The 20492-nt window shown below is 43.8% G+C and overlaps 1 protein-coding gene across 9 annotated transcripts in view; it reads left to right on the plus strand.

The window, feature by feature from the left end:
- ILDR2 (immunoglobulin like domain containing receptor 2) overlaps positions 1 to 20492 on the plus strand; it is a 57769-nt gene that overhangs the window by 27194 nt on the left and 10083 nt on the right. For 6 of the 9 annotated variants that reach the window (XM_075909205.1, XM_075909197.1, XM_075909198.1 and 3 more), the window contains 3 exons: positions 11114 to 11170; positions 14544 to 14690; positions 15477 to 15653. In XM_075909205.1, the coding sequence (XP_075765320.1) occupies positions 11114 to 11170; positions 14544 to 14690; positions 15477 to 15653 (381 nt within the window). The remainder of the gene's footprint in view (positions 1 to 11113; positions 11171 to 14543; positions 14691 to 15476; positions 15654 to 20492) is intronic. The other 3 variants (XM_075909204.1, XM_075909203.1, XM_075909206.1) reach the window with 2 other exon arrangements.

Below are 20492 nucleotides of genomic sequence, written 5' to 3' on the forward strand. Positions count from 1 at the left end.
TTTAAGATCTGTAATGGAACCCCTAATGTTCTCTCAGATTCTCTTGAGAGGAATTGAGAGGGCACCAATTTTTGCTATAAAGGCTTGTCTACGTGAGAGATTTTTCCAGTTATACTAATATAATTATACCAATATTGTTCAATTACTATAGTAGTTGATTTCCTCATGTGGACATACTTATTCTGGAATAAGAACAGTCTTTTCTGGTTTATCTCAAACTACCTCCAAAGCACCATAAACTAAACTGGGAAAAGGTTCCTGTAGCTTATTGGTCTGATAGCCAGCCGGCCTACTGAACAGGCCATGAATCCATGGTTCTTTCCATCCCAAACATTCTACGGCAGGCCGCAGCTAGGGAGGTCACTCGTCTGGTTTTATACCAGACAATCCTCTTTTTTTGGCTAGTTTCAGACAGGAGACTCTATTTTGAGGAGTGTGCTATGCCTCCTGAGACAGCATAGGACACTCTTGAAAATGGCATCGCCTATGCAGTGTGACTTCTCACACACCATGTGTACAAGATCACTCTGATGGGTGGACCCACACCATTCACAGAAGCACCAGAATGTCTGATATTCCAGGAACATGTGAGTGACCACGTTAGTCCAGGTCTCAGTCTCTCTCAGGAGTGTCCCTTCCTCTCCCATTAGGGCTCTCTCATCTGAGAGGGGCAGAGAAACCAGGGAAGAGGACCCATCTACTCCACCAGGTCCAGACTATAGAAGGTCACTATAGACAATGCCCAGTTCTTTGTAGGTCTTGTGAATTTTCAGCTCCCAAAGAGAAGGGCAGATCTGGATCACCAGATCACTGCTTCCAGAGTGGCCATAAGAGTACTGGAGCTACTCTTCTCACAGCTCCAGGTATCATCCTCACTTCATGATAAAGCTTATAGGTCCTTTCTCTGGCCGCCCATGTCCTTTTAAACTATGCCTCCAACTGGAGCATGCCCTACAGCTGCTGAGGGGTGGGACCTCTCAACCCAGTACTGCTCTATCCAGTATAGCCACTCTTGTACTTTAATAGGAATGTCCTATCGGGGTTTATACCAGTATAACTCTCTCACCATAAATTCACACCCTGCCTTACATTAGCATAGCTTCTTGTATAGACAAGCCTTCAGTCAAGGAAAACAAAATTTTAAACCTCAGCCAAAATCAACTCTTTTCTCTTACAGCATGAGCCATCATTTGACTTAAATTAATCCTCCTAGAAATTAGAAGTTAAAACCTGAAATCAGAGAAGTGGAAGGTGGAGAGAGCATGGTCCACCTGATGAAATACAACTTTCCTTTATGGTGTATGTTGTATATTGCTATTGTGGAGAAGGTTATATTACAACATATGGATAGATAACTTGTATAGAGGCTGTACATGCACACATGTTGGCCTTCTGGATCATATGAGCATTCAGATGACATCTAAACAGGGGAGAACAGTGCTGCACATGGTAATGCTGGTAGAAGAATACTTAGCCAAGATGGACTACAGACACAGTGATGTATTTTAACACACTGCCAAAACCCAGCCACAAACATGAGGTGGACAGTGGGCTTTGGGGCAAAGGAAATCAGTGTTAACCGCTGGCATATCCATGTCTAATTCCATGGCATTATCATGCACCATGTACTTGATACGAGCCTGAACCCCATATCTGAATAACTCTTAACTTTGGCATTGTTCTAAATCTAGGTCTGGATCCAGGCTCAATTTAGGCCTATCTCTGCCAAATACTAGTCACAGGTCTTGTTACGTGATGCCAGTATGGCTATTGCTGTGTGGTGATTTAACGGTGCTATTTAACTGTGGCTCAGCCTCACACTCCAAAGGCACCTACCTGGTCATCAAATCTCAGTATAACAATAAATAATTAACAACACTGAGCTCCTAATAGCATTTTCCATCAGTAGATCTCAAAAGCACATGGTTGTCATCAGCTCCTGCAGTCAGTGGACTTTTAGTGGCTTGTTTAGGAGGCCCAGTCCTGGCAGCTCCACAGCAGAATGCTTCTGCACATAATTGCTCTCCTCCTTGGCTATCCCAGTTTGGGCTGAGCTACTCCCTGTTGAATGCTCCTGTTACTGGGAGCATGCCCAGAAGAGGCCAGGGAGCATGACCTCTTGCATCCAGAACAGCCTCTTAGTCCTCACTCACCAGTGTGGGGGTTGATATATTCCATCATGTTGCCCTAGTCCTTTGTGCTTTTACTGGGAGGAAATTTGCAGCTCAAGCCACTTTACCTTGACCACAACTGCTTTTCCATTCTTAAAGCCTGTTTTCTGTAGTTGCACTTTGTTTGTCTGCATGCAGCAGTTGCACATCAACTGGTTCTCTAAGAGCATGAGAGCAGTCTTGTGCTGGGTGTCGTTTGCACCGCTTGATAAGCTGGTTGGAGCAGCTTGCACTCATTTTCTCTCCTGGGTGTTGGTCATCAGACAAAATGATCAAGTCCATTATGTGTATGTATCAGTGACATCCTAATTATCTTCCTTTTTCCTGATTTCCTTGTCCTTCCAGTTCTCCTTATTCTTTTTCCTGCTTCTCCTTCTCTCTCAGCATGGTGATGACTGAAAGCAAGACAGTACCCCCCCCCGGAGATGCAGGAGATAGGCAGCCAGCAATAAAGACATACTGTTTCTTAATAGTTTGGAACTTCCTGAGATATTCTGATTCCATCCCACTTCTCTTCTGGATATTAGTGAATTGCAAGGACAGAGTGAATATAAATGTAAATATGAGAACTTCTGCAGTCTTAGGGGATACTCATTGAGACTTTTTTTTTTTTTTGATGATCAGATGGAGTGCTGATTTCTTATTGGGAACAGCTGAAACAGTAAAGACATGATATCTGAAAAAGTTTCAGTTTTGTGTCATGCACAGTGTCTACTCCCTGTTAACTTTTCCCTTTAAAACAGACTGTACATTGTTTATTTTGGGGGTCACTGTATCTTTTAAATATCGGCTGGAGGTTGTGAGGGAAGCAGGAATTCTACCTCTTTAACACGTGAAACAATGAAAACGGAAATTGGGGAGGGCAGAAGAAGAGAGGAAATCTATGAGTGCTTAAGAGGAAATAGGAAAAATCACTCAGGTTTGAATTGCAGAAGCCTAACAAAGTATGCAGGTTAAAGGGAGGATGCTGTTAAACAAGATAATTTGACATCAAAACATGTGGAAGATCTCGGAGGCAAAAATACAGTGATATCAACATAAATAAGGACAGAGGGTCCCAAACTTTGCCCAATCAAGGAGTTAATTAGCAGGTCTCCTCTGTTCCAGGTCATATCTACTTCTACTATAATTTGAATAAATCGAGTAATTTGTAGCTGTGCATGTCTTTATTTGGACATACAGCCCATAGAGACTGCAGGTTGCATCTGCAATCTTCCATCTTGATCTGAGTAGCCAGGCTGGGATTTTAGTGTCCCTGCATCACACTTCCACAACATAAAAGATAAGGGTAGCTCCTGGTTGCGCTGTAAAATTACATTGGCTGTTCTCACTTTGGCTCCAATTCAGCAAAACATGTAAGCATGAGTTTAAATCCACTCCTGTTCAGTAAAGCCAATGGGATTTTAGCATTTACCTAAAGTTCAGCAAAGCATTTATGGGCATGAGCTGTTGAATCAGGACCTTTATCTACCCTTATCTAAAGCAGGAGAAGGCAAATACCGGCTCGGCGGCTGGATCTAGTTCCCCAGGGTTAGCCCCTGGTGGGCCACTGCTGCTGTATTTACCTGCGCGGCCTCCGATTGTAGCTCCCGTTAGCTGCGAATTGCTGTTCCCCATCTACGCTTCTTCCCCCAACTCTCATTGGCCGGGAGTGATGATCCGTGGCCAAGGGGAGCTGCAATTGCCCGTACCTGTGGCTTCATGGTTAAATGTAGCGGCTGCGGTCTGCTAGGCGCTAACCCTAGTGAACTGCTGCCTTTTTATTGCCCACCCCTCATCTAAAGGAATCAGGAGGAGAAAACAAAAGTGTTTTGCTATAGAGTCAGGAATGAGATTGGGAGCAAGTGAACCCACTCTAGCATAAGGACAGGGTGCTATTCAAAAGAGCTTTAATACAAATTATTATTAAATAATTATATTATTATAGCACTTAGAAGCCCCACTCAGGGATCAGAGTCCCACTGTGCTAGGCACAATACACACTGCAATGTCAGGGCTAATACAGTGCATTGCAATGACATCCTGGGGTTCTGGTGATGCTATTTTATTTCATGTTCTTTCCTGGGAGACCAAGACCTTTTAGTGAAGCTAAGTAACGTCTGTAGCTCAGGCTCACTGTCTCTATTAAACCCATGGAATGCACTACACGTATAATAACATTATTATTTACAGCCCTTTTCATCTGAGGACCTCAAAGCTCTTTACCCAGGTAATTAAATATAATGCCTATTTTACAGCTGGGGAAATTGAGGCACAGATAAGTTAAGTTGACTAGTTCTCAGACCTACAGTGAGTTTCTAGAAGAGTTAGGAAACCTAATTGCCAGTCTGGTGCTCTAACTAATGGACCACACTGCTTTGCTAGTCAACTGTTGACTTCTTGTCTTCTTTGTTCCATTTGGCAGGTCAATTAACACAACTTTAATTATGCAATTATCAGATTGAATTTTATTAATGAATCTCCTAGACTTCTCAAGTAAATTCTTTTAAATTAAACAATTAGCATCTGAGGTTTTCTTAATCCAGTGTTAGTAAGCAAATGCTTAAAATTGATAAACTAAAAAATAGATAATTTATGTTACCTGTCAAAATTGATAAAGCATAAAAATCAAATTCTTCCAAGCCTAATACTCAGAGGCTACGTCTACACTGGCCCCTCTTCCGGAAGGGGCATGTAAATTTCAGCAGTCGTCGTAGGGAAATCCGCGGGGGATTTAAATATCCCCCGCGGCATTTAAATAAAAATGTCCGCCGCTTTTTTCCGGCTTTTAAAAAAGCCGGAAAAGAGCGTCTAGACTGGCCCCGATCCACCGGAAAAAGTGCCCTTTTCCGGAGGCTCTTATTCCTACTTCAAAGTAGGAATAAGAGCCTCCGGAAAAGGGCACTTTTTCCGGTGGATCGGGGCCAGTCTAGACGCTCTTTTCCGGCTTTTTTAAAAGCCGGAAAAAAGCGGCGGACATTTTTATTTAAATGCCGCGGGGGATATTTAAATCCCCCGCGGATTTCCCTACGACGACTGCTGAAATTTACATGCCCCTTCCGGAAGAGGGGCCAGTGTAGACGTAGCCAGAGAGTTATAGTTGTAGTTATATATACCTACTTGTATACGTAGACTCATTATAATAATAGCTACCTACTTGTTGTATAAATCCATGCATGCTGCTGTGTGTGTGGTTAGACATTCGTGCTAAGTTCTTAGCTAATTAGGAGACTTATTTTACCTGACATAAACAGTGCCAGCTTTAGTTTATTTTGGCCCATGAGAGATTGAGTCCACATCAACTTCTATAATCCAGAGTGCAGGGCAGGAAACTGCCCTAACAAGATGACAGCTATTTGCATTTCATTTTATGCCATTGAAGAGCTGTCAGTAACATCCCAGCCTATTGTCACAGTAGCTGGCAGATGTGCAAGCTGGCATGCACAGGAGGCTAGGAGCCCAGAATTCAGCCTAGGAAGGCTCACAAACAGCTTTATAGCCAAGACTTTCTCAACCATAGCTCTGCCTGGATCAGAGAGCCATAAAGTGGGCAGGAGCAATTAGTAATTTTATTTTTACAAAGGCAAGAGAAGGAAGACCAGTTTGTATTCACTTCTGTGAGTGCCTTGGTGAGGGCACCAAGGCTACATCTAAACTGCCCAGTTATTTCGGAATAAGCTACACTGCAGGGAAGCCTCAAAATTAGTTTGAGGCAGACTACCCTAATGTCGACATGCTATCTCGATGCAGAGCCCTAGGAGGAATAACTTAGAATGGCCCTGGTGAGGGGGCTATTTCGAAATAGCAGAAGTGAAGTGTCTACGCATGCCTTATTTTGAAATAGCTATTTCGGAATTCGAGTTATTCTTTGTAGAATGAGGTTTACAGAAGTCAAATTAGCCATCCATTATTTCAAAATTATTTTGAAAAAACAGAATTGCTGTGTTGATGCTCGCATTGTTATTTCAGAATAATGGCCGTTATTCCGAAATATCTTTGCTGTGTAGACACACCCCAAGGGTGTGCACACCCATGCAACATTGCTGCCTCTCTCTTGAAATTTTGTCCAATCCCTCTCCTCCTGTTACTTATTTCATGCCATTTAGAAATGCTACTTGTTGCCAAGGATTTTTTTCCCCTTCCTTCTTATTTGTCAGCCCCAGCCACACGCTGCTAACAAAGGAGAATGGCTTGATTAAAAGACCTGAGCTACTAAGGTTTCCATGGCAACAGCCTCCTTGGAGGTCTCTGTTGCCTGCTAAAGCTTTGATCTCCAAGAAGGGCTGCCTCTGTTTCTCCCTCCGATTGACAAACAGAGAAAAAAGGGAAGGGAAAGAAAAAAGTTCACTGTGCCCAGAGAGAGCAAGGAGGAACTCATTACAAGGCCACACTCTCCCAATAAATCTCCTAGTAGCTGCCTTGGAAGAGCCACCAATTTATGAGAGCCACGCTTTCTGGTGCCCCTACTGGATCATTCTCCAAGTGCTAAGGTCCCTTGTGTGTAACAGATTGCTGGGACTAGCACGTTCATCTGATATTGGGAAGGGAATAAATGTCTGTCCCTACTGCCCTCCACAGTGAGGCACTGCTGCTGGGGGAGGACCAGAGTGTCAGCCCCCCGAAGGGGATGTATTGCCACTCCCATCCATGATTCCTTCTGCTCTTAAATATACTTACTCCCACGTGCCCTCCTTATTTTCTCCAACTCTCATTTTTACCCACCTCTATAGACCCCATTCCATTCTGCTTTTTGTCTCCTCTGCTCCAGGTCATACTAACTTCTTGCTCCTCTCCTTCTGAGTGTATCATCTACTCTGCATTTTATGCTTTTAAGTTCTTTTGTTTTTTCTCTCCCTCCTGCCCCAATTTTAGGACACCTCTCCCCTTCCTTTTTACTTCCCTACCTTCCATGTCTGCCTTGCTTTTGCTTGTCTTATCCCCGATTTTCCTCTCCTTCCCCTGTCCCTCTACACCAGAGCCCAGGTATAAGGCTAAAGAGCCTCCTCCCACTTGGTAATGGGCCTTGCTATGCTTGTGCTGCCACTCTAGTCTTTGTGCCTCTCAGCTGCAGTTAAGTGCTCATAACTTCCGCTTGTGCCTGAGAGACAGCAGGTGCATGTTGGGGGAACAACTGAGTAGCAGTTGCTGGAGCTGCTTGTGTGGAAAGCATAATCAGCAGTGCGGCGGGAATAGAGACAAACATGTCCCAGATTTTTATTGACACAAGAACAAACTCCTACTTTGAATAAAACCATCCGGGACAAGCCTGTAAAATTGGGCCATCCAGTGTCCTTCACATAGAGATGTCTTCTGGGATTCACTGAAACGTGCTAGCGTAAGAAGTTGCAGTCCTTGTGGATATAGAGGCATTTACAGAAGAGATGTTGACATTAGACAGCCATTTTAATCCATTTATCAAAATGCCTGCAGTCCGCTTTCCGAGACAGGCTAAGCAATAATAAACAGGCCACAAAAACAAATGGCCATTTATCAGGGTATTTGAATAAACTGTTTTCTCCGTGACAGCTCCTTTCTAGACCCTGCTCTCCTTCTTTCAAACTTACTTTAAAAAAATTAGTTTGGTGCAAATGAGAGGAGGCAGATTTATATAGAGGCTGGCCTTTATTCATACAAGAGGGACAGGACAGGGACTATGAGCCTTCTCCTCACTGACCTCTGCCAGTCTAGAGAGCAGAGGGGAGTATATCTTTGTGGCCCATTGAGTCTTTGGCTTTTCTATTAAGATTTCAGGGCATGGGAGCAGTAGGCAGCTAATCCTAATTAGGGTGGCCTGCTAGGGCACCTGTTCACTAGGAACTAGGCTGATGCCCCTCATTCGTTTCATGCAGCACGTCACTTTTTGCCATCCTGGGCCTGAATGAAGATAAACCTGGAGGTGAAAAAATCTTATATCCCTGTGCCCTTGAGGCCCCTAATCCCTCCCTCTCACTGTATATTTTTGCTTCACTTGTTGCTCATCACCGTGGGAGGAAAGTCGGCCTTCAATTAGCGAGCATTCATGACAAGTCTGCGCGCTAACTCCCCCAGCCGTTGCTGTGGTAACCGCTGGTATGAACAAGAGCGGCTGGGTCAGCTGTAGTGTTTCTTTGCAGCCTAGCCTACTTAACAGCCGTTATTAAAAATGAAGAGCAGGGGGAGGGTCTGTGAAGGGGGGAAGTTAAATGGTATTGAAGGGACTGGTTACCAATGAATTAACTCAGCCTAGGGAATGAATCAAAGTGCTGAAAACTAGTTGAGGTGCAGTCATTCAGTGAATCTTTTTATTGTTTTCAGGGCTATTCATGTCAACAGGTTTAAATCCAGATGTGGCCTCTGCCCTAGGTTTCACTGAATTGGCCTCTCCTGAGAGGGCTTTGTGAATTCCTTCACAAGACTGAATCCCTCTCACAGACAGGGAGGAGTGGGGAGAAAGCCGTGAGTGCAGAGACAATGCAGATCCTGCTGATGTGAAGCTGGGAATTTTGCTGAATTCTTAAGATTCCAGCTTTATTTCCTCTTCTGGCATGGTGAAGAGATTCACTCCCTCTCCTAAATTCAGAGCCATCACATTGCGCTTATTGAAGGGGTTTAACTGAGTAAACAGTTGCACAGATTGCATGAAATGGTTGCCTTGTTTGTCTTCTAAGCAATTTCGGATGTTCCAACAGCAGCATTATTTCTGACATTTGCCTCCACCCCATCACAACTTACAGCTATAGTTTTTTACCAGCCTGTTCTTGGAACCATGAAACACCATTCATAGAACTCAGCCCTGCTGCAGGGAGCTCAGGCTTTTGGGTCAGCTTCCAATGAAAGGCACCACATTGAGCAATGGAGATACCCAGGCCTGTCCCTGCTCCCAACTGGTATATCACAGTCCCACCCTTAGCCTGGGTTATTTTACCATCCACTTAACTCTGATGTCACTGCAAGGGACACAGTCTGCCTTCATGCAGAGTAAACAAACAGGAAGCAGACATGTTTTCTGCAGCCATGCAATGTAAATGTGTTTGTACCCACAAATACATTTTGCATGCCTGTGATTCTTGTGCGTGAATAAGGCACATATTTGATATGCATGTTGAGCATGTATGAGTATAGCATATTTGTGATGGGAGACATACATCTGGTATGCATGTGAAGTGCATGCCTGGGATATGCAAGTATTACTTGGCATATACAGCCACTCTCCAACTTATGAACACACCGACTTACGACCATCTGTACTTACGACCAACCTCCCATTAACCCCATTATATGTATTTTCGAGTTGAGAACCATGTACGTCAAGTTTTTCGAACAACGCGGGCAGGGTATTTCCGACTTATGACCAAATTGAGTTACGACCAGGTGTTCGGAACGTAACCCGTTCGTAAGTCAGGGACTGCCTGTATCTGATACATAGGATGCATGGCCCATGACCTGTGTACATGACACGCATATATGTGTATGCTGGCTAAGAGTAGTCTGGGCATTTGGTACTTCCAGGGAATGGACTACCTGGTTTCCATGAAACTCTTTGGACACATAGATGAAATAGTTGTTAAAGATTGATGGACAGAACCCTATTTTAAAAGTAATAAACAAGGAACACTTTATCTGAAGGATCAGCGTTACATCTTCTGCTGAGAATCTGAAAGCTCATTGGGACTGATGTGAGTACCAGAACACCTCTGATGAGTTGCAATGGGTTGTAAAGTACTGTTTGAATTTAGAATGTTCCTGGTGGCTCCAGCAGCCATTTGTGTGGATTTCTGATTTCTCTAGATGCTCTGTGAAAGCAATGAAAAAGTGGAGACTGAGATTCTGATTGATTTTAACATGTGTCGGGGAGACACTAGAAGCCAAGAATTTTGCATTCACTTAATCAGTATGTTTGAACTATGCTCAGTGCAAAACCTGGAGGTTGGAGTGTTAAAGGTGACTTTATATTACCTTCCTCTGATTTATACTTAGTTGCTTGCCTTACTTTCCACGCCCCCCCATGTGTCTGTTCAGATTGCAAGCTCTTCTCCTTCTTTCATGTCTGTAAATAACCTAGCAAACTGTTGCTGCTATATAAAAATACACATTGCACATACGCACATAGGAGCATTCTGTATATGCACAGATGCCTGTAGTATACTTTAACTACATTGAAGACATATGCTATGCCCTAGTAACATTTCATACATTCAGTTCCAAAATGAGTAAGTACCCAGTTGCCCCTTAGGGCTTGGTTTTTGTTTACCACATTCACTGTAAATTCAAATGGGAAAAACAAGAGCTCCAGTAAGGTTTTACAAAAATTCTTTCTTGGTTGTTGTGCTTCACAGCATCTCTCAGTTATACAGATACCCCATCATACCTCCACCTCCTTATATCTATGCATTATGGTATTTCTTGTGAATATATCTGTGCAGCTGCATTGTCCCATATAGGAAAATGTCACACACACGTTCTGTATGCATGTGGCTTATTTGTAGGGGGGACTGGAGTCATGCCTTTTTCAGTCCAGCCAGCTGTGGTCTTTTGTTCTCTTTCCTTTTTATGCCAGTAAAAGGATTTTTTAAAAACAATCACTCAAACCCCTGGATGAGTATGTTTCAGTGTGAGTGTTAATGTCTACATGTAATATGCGTGCTAGCAGAACAATATCTTGCAGGCATCTCCTTGTAATAATGCTGCACAGATCCCCTTTTTGCAAGCCTCTGCCCATATTGGAAAGGCTCCATTCCTGCCTCTCCCACCCCTCTTCAGCCCAGCTGGTCAAATGAAGGCCAGAGAGATAAATAGCCACTAGGCATTGAGCAAGGCCAATTACTATTGAGGTGATGAAATCCCTCAACCATATAGTTCATAGAGTGTATGTGGGTCAATCCCATGATGAGGAAGGGGTCTGAAAGCTAAGGCAGAGGGTGGGGAGTGTGTTTTTTCTGCTGTAACCTCTCTCCCTTCTGTTCTCCTCCTTCTGTCTTTTCTAGGCAGGACAGGGCTGCTTGCTGATCTCTTGCCCAGTTTTGCTGTGGAGATTATGCCAGGTATTCAGTCATTTAACCCTTTATTCACCCACCCTCCTGCTTGCCTTGTTTATCCACCCCTCTGCTGCACTGCACATTCATTTCCTTCTGACTTGTGTGCGTCTCCTGTATTCTGTGATAAACTGTTCCTTGTTGGAAGTGCACCTTGCACTGAGAAATATCAAACCTCATGCTGGGAATAGGGAGGGGCTGTCACACAGGGATGCAAAAGACAGAAGTAGCAGGCAGAGGCAGGCCCAGCTTTAGAATGGAAAAGTCTGTTTACTGAAGGTTTTAACTTTTATATCAAGCTATATGCCTGTGTGCTTATACACCACCATGATTGTAGAAACTCCGTTTTATCCATACTGTAGTATCTTGGCACCCTCCTATGTCTACAAAGTACTGTATGACTCCATCTCTGTATGCCCTCAAGACAGCGCTGTCCTTTACATAGGACAGTTTGGGGAAAGGGGTGCAATGGAGGCAGGAAGGGTTGGAGCAGGGGCAGGGCTTGGGGGAAGGATGGAGTGGGGGAAGAGGTGGGGTGAGGCCTGCGGTGGGGAAGTTGCCCTGGACCCTGCGCCTGGGACCCCAAGGGAGGGTTGCCCCAGGTCCCGCACCCTCCCAGGGATGGTCTTGCCTCAAAAAGCACCCTTTAGTGGCTTAACCTTATATTATGGGATATTGTTATGAAAATCAGCCAGCACAAGTAGCAACCCTGCTAAAGGAGGTATACTAGGCCAAACCAGGCTGTGAGAGCTGTTCTTCTGTGCAGCTCCTCTACTTTATCAGGGAATCCTAGCTACAGCCAGATAGTTGGGATGGGGTCTGAGGACTTTCTGGACTGCACAGATCCCTTACTATCCAGCCTAATGGAATCCCACTTTTACACGTTTTTCAATCCTGTAAAGGATCTAGTCCATCCTCCAGATGGTCTTTCAGAGAGAAGAGATGAGAAAACATTCAGTTCTGGGTACATCTGAGATGACTGTAGCCTGAGGGCACTAAACCAAGGTCCCCAGAAAAGATTCCTCATGCCCACTTTAATACACCAGAGCAGCTCTAAATACACATGAAGGGGGAATAATCTGCCTCAGACACACAAATGGAAAAAAGGGTAAAGACCTCTAATTTTAACCATAACATTAAAGCCAACAAAGTATTCAATGAAGTAGGAGTCTTTTCAACAAATACCCTCAAAAAGGCTTGATTCTCCACTGCCTTGTACCTTTTGTTTCCATTTACAGCTGTGCAAAGTGGATATAACATGCTACCATATTCATCAGGTAGCTTTTTATATCTGCTTTGGAAAGGTTCAGGTGACAATAACAGTGGAGAAACAGGCCTTTAGCTTTCAGCTTCTTGTGCTTCCAAGCAATTGCCTTTATCGACCGAATAAACAATGTAAAACAGAGAGAGAGAGAGAGAGAGAGAGAGAGAGAAACCAATTCTTATGGACAAGTTTCCTGATTGTGAGAACACTAAGCAAGGCAGACATAGTCATCAGGCAGTAACCTTGGTGTTTATATGAATTAGACCATAGACCATATTCAGAACTGCTATGTGAAGAAATAACAATGGATATATTAGGAGAAAGATTATGGAATCATACTTTTACCTGGATAAATGTCTTGATTTGCATTTGTAATGGATCCAGCAGAGTCTTTTTCTGTTTCCTTGTACTCATTGCTTAAACAATACCCTAAGTTGATATGCATTGAAAACCTCCATATAACTACAAGACCCCTGTGATAGGAATATTAACTCCAAACATATAAGGTACTTAATGAATCTAGCCTCTTTTCCTGTTCCTGGAATGTCTGAAGGCAGATCCCAGTCTTTGCACGTTAATCTGGTGAGTTATTTTCCGCACAATATGTTTTTAGGAATTGATTGTGAAACACTGAGGCCAGCTGCTACTAAAAATTTTAAATGTGACCAGTACTGCAGAACTGTGATTGGTTGCCTGTGATATTGTTTGTTTCCCTTGATTGGATGAATGGCATTCCCTTAAGTTTCTTGAGATAAGTGAGATTAGGGAGTGTTAACACATTTTCACTCTTTTCCATTTTGGGCTGCATGGAGCTCTCCTAAGACATCACTGTTAGAAAAATGTGGCTGCTGTCAGATTTCCTGGCTGGGTGCAGTGTTGAATGTTATGTTCTTTAAGTACATTCACAAGAATAATTGAATGTGTGGGCTTAAGAGTGAAGGGGCAGGCAGAGCTTTGTTTAGGTCATTTACAGGTAGGGTTGCCAGATGGTTGAAACAAAAATACCAAACACTCCCCCCCCACCCCAAAAAAAAAACCACTGGGAAAAAATTCTGTTGAAGGAAAAAAAAGGGAGGGGGGAGACCAACGTTGTTGAGCCAAAAAAAAAATAATAAAAAAAAAGGACTCCAAGACCTAAAAAAAATTTTAAATAAAAAAATAAAAAAGCATGTCCCCTTTAAGAGTGAGTGCAGGTATAGGAACAGGGGAGACGTTGAGCAGTAAGACCCAGGGGAAGCCTTGGTTGGCAGCCATTATGTGCCAGCAGCCTTGCGGAAGTAGGTAAGAATGGGGGGCTGGGGGTGTTGGGAGGCTACGTGCTGAGTTTTTGTAGGGTTGCCAGGTGCCTCCTGGCCGGGGGGAAAAATCAGAAAATACTGGACATTTTAGGTGTCCGGTATTCTCTGATTTTTTTTACCGAACAGTAGGAGAAACTACCAGACTGTCCGGGTGAATGCTGGACACCTGGCAACTTTATTTACGGGACTATTTATAGTGTGTTGTGTGCCACTGTTTGTGTAATTAAAACTAGCATGCTGGGGCAGCGCATGCACAAACAGGGCACAAATGCAGCTGGAGAAAGCAAATGTTTGTCTAGCTCTGTCTCTTGCCCTCAGAGAGGTGATTGTCCCACAAGAACAGAACAGGGCTTGTGCCTCCAACCTATTCACTCCCCAACACTGCCTTTGTCCAGCAAAGTGAAAAGGAGCCTGTCTCTCTGCCTCTTACCCTGCCTCCATCCTGTCTGTCTCCAAGATGTGACTGCAGGATATGTAGAGACATACCCAAGCTAGCTTTGGGATTGGTAGCTTGAACGACAACAGCAGTGAAACAGCAGCAGTAGTCACTCGAATACGTATCCACAGGGCTTCTATAGCTGTGCTACTACAACTTCCCTGCAAGCTAGTTAGATGACTGCCTGGTTGGCTGTATGCACCTCTGATTGTGGTGTAGAAAGTAGCAGGGACCTATTGTCTCCTTACTTCTCACCAGGAGAGATCCTGCTTCTTCTGTTAGCCCACATGCCTATTCTTTCCCTACTCAGACTGCTGGAGCCCTTGCCGTTGCCTTTCACAGTCTGTTCTGTCCTTTGACCAGTTGTTCTCATTTGGTTTCCAGAGTGGGTGTTTGTGGGCCTGGTGATCCTTGGGGCTTTCCTGTTTTTTCTTCTGGTTGGGATCTGCTGGTGCCAGTGCTGCCCACATAGCTGCTGCTGCTACGTCCGCTGCCCCTGTTGTCCAGATTCCTGCTGCTGTCCACGGGCATGTGAGTGATCATCTTGAGACGTGACCAGCATGCAAAACCTCCTCCCTTTTGCTGTGTGTGAGAATGCGAGGGAAATCTGTTCATCTCCTTCCCCATCTTGAGTGCCTCACGTGACTAAATATTGCCCATTACAAAGAATGAAGCACCCAAACTATAGTTTAATGGTTGAATGCTCTGAATTAATTAAAAATGTAATTTCCAGACTAGGTCTCCTGCCAATGAGGTGCTGGCAACTGCGCCTGCTCCTCTAGTCTGATATTCCCCATCCCAGAGCTGCAGTCCTGTCAGCTGCATTTGTTAGAAAGTGCTGTGGCTGCAGAGCAGAGAGCATGCTGGTATGTGTCTTTCCCACACTGCAAAGCAGCTGTTTACTAGAGTCATGCAAAACACCTGCAACAAGGCCAGGTTCCATTGCAGTCCCAAACCTTTGGCCAGATTTGCCTGAAGTTCATGAGCCTCTTGAATTAAGATTGCCTCTTAGTCCTATTCTGGTCTTTGGGATGAACTGTTAAAAACCCAAACAAGAAATTGAGTGGAGCCTGGACTTATGTGTTCAATACCCTTGACTCAGCAGGCTTCTGAGGGCCTTCAACAGAGAAAAAGCTGCCACTTATCATTCTTGGAACTCCTTTTCAGTCCAGAGCTTAAGCTTGCTGACTCTTGAATTCATAACACACCAGACGCCTCCTTCTGGGCAGTCCCAGGAGCAGCAGTAGGTGTGCTGTGGTGGAGCACCTCGGAGGGGCAGGGCTGGTTCTTCGTTGCTAATTACTGCTCTCTTTTCAGTGTACGAAGCGGGCAAGGCTGCAAAAGCTGGATACCCACCTACTGTCACCTCCATCCCAGGTCCTTACTACATCCCCACTGTTCCTGTAGCTGGTGGGCCATCTCCTGCTGTGCTGATGGAGAAGTCGCATCCCCCTCCTCTGGCACCAAGTGACTCCAGTGGGGGAAGTCAAAATGGTAATCTTCATCCAGTCTCTCCTGTCAGCTTACAGAGCATTCTGCAGCAGCAGCGTGCTCAAAGGGAGTGGGGCTGGCTGGAGAAGGAGGGTTAATTCCATGGAGAGAATGATGTGTTCTAAGCACAGCACTGAGGGCCTGAATTTTCATCATGAATTCAGTTATTTTAATCAAGACACTTTGTACCTCAGTTTCCCCATATGTAAAATGAGGGTAATGATTATCTTCTGTGGTAAGGAGTTCTGCAGCTAGGGACCCTCCCCTTGGATGGACACAGTCACACACCCAGAGCCTGTCCTTTGCCCCAACACATCAGAACCTGGGCTCTGTCAGCTGCAGCTTCCTGGAATGGCATGGTGGGGTGCACAGTAACAGGCACTTGTGCACAGCCAGGCCACAGACTATTGTGGGCTTTAAAGATGAGGTATTTTCCTTTAAAATGAGATCTGGGATTCAGCTGGTAGCAACATTTGCACAATATCTGTGTGATTGTCTTCCCCACCTACTTCAGCCACCATTGAGAAACAGCCACCTCTGGGGAGAAACAGTGTGTGTACTTAACAGGATATAGCCACACTACAGAACAATTTAGGGTGAGAAGAGGGCAAGAGCACTGTTGCCATATGAAACTGCACGGGGAATGTGGGATGGAGGAATGTAATCATTAATAGTCAAAAGTTGAATTTCATCACAGCACCACATTGATAGGATACCAGTGAGAAGGTAATTAGATAACTTAAGTGGAGAATCAGCCTTTTGAAATAATCGCCTTTCACTCTTATCAGCATATTCCCTTTTTCTTTTTTTGGAACTAGCAAAAAATTTATCAGAAGCAGGAAGCCTGCCAAACAATTGTGGGCCCAGTGCATTCCTTCCTGTTCATCCATCGGAGTCGATGAGGACCACCCAGTGTCATCAGTTTAGTTGGGGGTGGGTTCGGAGATGACTGATTAGTCCAATCCAAGCCCGAAAAATCAAGGTCTGAAAGGAGCCCTTAAGGAAGACAAGCCTGTGACATGGTCCCTCACTAAAAGTTCTTAAGCAAAGTAATCAGTCATGGGATAAGAGGGAAGATGCTCTCATGGATCACTAACTGGTTAATAAAAGATAGGAAGCAAACAGTAAGAATACATTTTCATCAGGAAGAGAGATTGCATGGTCCTGCAATTATCTGTATTGGGACCAGTGCTGTTAAACATATTCCTAAAAAGTCTGGAAAACAGGGTAAACAGTTAGGTTGCAGAGTTTTTAGATTATACAAAACTACTCAAGCTAGTTAAGTCCAAGCTTGACTACAAGAAGTTACAAAGGAAATCTCACAAAATTAGGTGACTTGGCAACAAAATGACAGATAAAACTCAATGTTGACACATGCAATGCACATTAGAAAATATAATTCCAACTATACAATTTAACTTACCATTCAAGAAAGAGATCTTAGCGGCATTGTGGGTAGTGCTTTGAAAACATTAGTGTGCAGCAGCAGCAAAAAAAAAAAAAAAAAAAAAAAAAAGCTCACAAGATGATAGGAACCATTAAAAGAAATAGATAATAAGACAGAAAAAATCATAGTGTAACTGTATAAATTCATGGTACAGACACACTGAATACAGCATGCAATTTGGGTCATCTCAAAGATGCAAAGAAGGGCAACAAAAATTATTAGGATTCTGGGACAACTGCTGTATGTAGAGAGATTTGTAAGACTGTGACCGTTCAGTTTAAAAAAGAGACAACCCAGGTGGGAGAGGGTGCAGATATACTAAAAGTCAATAAAACAATGAATGGTGTGGAGAAAGTGAATATGAAAGTGTTATTGTCCCCTTCCCATAATACAAGCACCGGGAGTCATCCAATTAAATTAATAGGCAGTGGGTTTAAAACAAATACAAGAAAGTGCTTCTTCACACAATGCATAATCAATATGTGAATCTTATTGCTAGGGTATGTTGTGAAGGCTGAAGGTATAACTAGGTTAATAAAAGAACTAGATACATTCATAGAGAATAAGTTCATCAATGGCTGCAAGCCAAGATGGCCAGGGATACAACCTCATGCTCTGAGTGTTTCTATGTCTCTGACTACCAGAAGCTGAGACTGGACGATATAGGATGGATCACTTGATAATTGCTCTGTTCTGTTCATTCTGCCTGAAGCATCTGGCACTGGTCACTGTCAGAAAACCACATACTAGGCTAGATGGACCAACGATCAGATCCATTCCTATGTTCAGCTTCAACAATCTATATTTCTTCTTTTCTCCACTGAAATCAGAATGGGCAAACTAATTAGCTGATGGAGTGTACAGGCTGGACTTTCCTGGTTTGGCACCCTCAAGACCTGAATGGTCCCAAAGGAGGAAGTTTGCTGGACCAGAGGAGGTCTTGCATCTGGGCTCTTCCAGCAGGCCACCAGCTTTCTGACCAGGCTCCCCTCCTGGATGCTGACCCTGCTGCTGGCCCAGGCCGGGCTCCCTAGCCCTGGACTGCCACTCTGGCTCCACTCCAAGCTCTGGCCGGGCTCCTGGCTGCTGGCCACCCCAGCCACAGATTGACTCCCATCCCAGCCCTGGCTGGGCTCTTGGCCTCCAGCTCCTCTGACACTGGATTCCCAGCCAGTCCTGAGTCTCTGGTCCAGGGGCTCTCTGGTCCAGCATCTATGGATGCTGGGACCAGATTGTCCCAGACCAGAGAGGTTCAACCTGTATTTTCATCATCAGTGAAAAGATCTGAAAAAGGGTATTTAGAAATAGGAAATAAATCATCCATTGATCTAAAGCAGAAATATCTAATGAAAGAAAAATCATCTTCAGACCATGTTTTCTTTCTGTAAAATGTCACTGCTTGTAGACTACAGCATTGGGCATAGGCTGTGGACTTAGGAACATCAGGGGACTGTTTCTCCCAGAACAATCAATGTATGTTTTCAAAAATTGCACTGCATGTCCCTGTGTCAGAGTACCTGATTTCAGGCCTTGTTCCAGACTCTTCATAAAATTAGGAATATGCCGCTTGAGAGCTCAGTTCATGACCACAGCATAAATGTATAAATTCATGACTCACATACAATTTAAAGCTGAATAGAATGGCTCTTTACTTGCCAAAACCCAATTTCTATAGACTTTGCGCTTCTAAAATAATGAAAGGACAGCTGATGATCTTAAATAGCTTTTTATTATTAATGTATTAATTATTATTATTTTATTATTATCTTAATCTTAATCACAATAATCATCATCCTAGTCATAGTCCAGGACCTTTTGTGCTAGGTGCTGTACAAACTCAGGAGAAAAAGACAGTCCCTGCCCCAAATGGATGGGTTAATATAATTATCCCCATTTTATAGATGAGAAAGCTGAGGCCCAGAGAGATTAAGTAGCATACTCTGGATCACACAGTGAATCAGTGACAGAGCCAGGAATAGAAACAAGGTCAGAATCCCCATCTTGCCATTCTGAGTAGGGGGAACAGAGCCCTAAACTCAAGGTTTGAGAGTCAAGTAAAGAATAAATAGATTTTCACATGTTTTCTTTGTATTTGTTATTTTTAAGGCAATGTGTCAATTTTAAACACAGTTGTTACTAGTGAGGCTCTAGCATGGTTTTCCTGACCAATGTGGTCAAGGATTTGTTTGTCCCAGAGGTATATTACACACCTCATAGAATGAGAGGTGTTTGGACCAGGGGTAGGGATGATGGGCAGTCTTTTCATTTGTAAGCCCAGTTCACAGAAAAATCAATCCCACATTTCCACTCCATTCTGGCCAGGGAAACACTGCAAGATCTTCACATAGTCCAAACTTGTAGCTAGCATGGTTCTGCTTCCAGTATGGACATGGTCTGAAAATGACCAAAAAAGCAGTGCCTCAGAGGACATAATTAACACATAAGAACACATTAGCAGCACATAAGGAAGGAGTACTATCAGGAAAGACTCTGTTCCCTCTGATTTGGTGTGTGATCTTGGACACGTTATGTTACTTCTCTGTGCCTTAGTTCCACAAAGGTGGTCCCAAACAAAAAGGCATAGTCAGTGAATCATTTTTCATTGTTGTAATAAGATCCAATAAATCAAACCACAGAAACTAGGTTTCACCTGTAATGGAAAATATTTTCCATGCACTTCCCATGATTGTTTTAACAGACATAATGCCAATATTAATTTTTAGATGCTTCCAGAGTTAGCCAGGAAATTAGTTTTCCTTTTGCTAGCAATAACAAGCCAAGCATGAAGTTTATTAAGCCTAACTAATTTTCTATCAGTTCCAGGAGCTATAAATGTTACCCAAATAGATATCTAGCACAATTTCAAAATGAATGAAGTCATTCCCATTTGATGGTTATTCCATGGCCTATGTAAAATAAGGTGTGTGTGTGGGGGGGGGGGGGGGGGGGGAGTCATAGTGTCTGGAGTGGCTCACAACTGTGAGTGGCTCTCTCAGGGCAAACTGTCAAAAACAGTCCTATAATTAGATTTTACCAAGCCGATAACAAATGTGAACTCCTGGATCACTATAAGGCTGTGTCTACACTGGCATGAATTTCCAGAAATGCTTAAAACGGAATACTATTCCGTTTTCAGTTTTTCCGGAAAAGGAGCGTCTACATTGGCAGGCTGCTTTTCCGGAAATGCCCTTTTTCCGGAAAAGCGTCCGTGGCCAATGTAGACGCGCTTTTCTGGAAAAGAGCCCCGATCGCCATTTTCGCGATCGGGGCTTTTTTCCGGAAAAGACTACTGGGCTGTCTACACTGGCCCTTTTCCGGAACAGTGTTCCGGAATAAGGACTTATGCCCGAGCGGGAGCAGAATAGTTTTTCCAGAATAGCGGCTGATTTTGTACA

This window comes from Pelodiscus sinensis, chromosome 1, assembly GCF_049634645.1.
Source record: "Pelodiscus sinensis isolate JC-2024 chromosome 1, ASM4963464v1, whole genome shotgun sequence".
Taxonomy (NCBI): Eukaryota; Metazoa; Chordata; order Testudines; family Trionychidae; genus Pelodiscus; species Pelodiscus sinensis.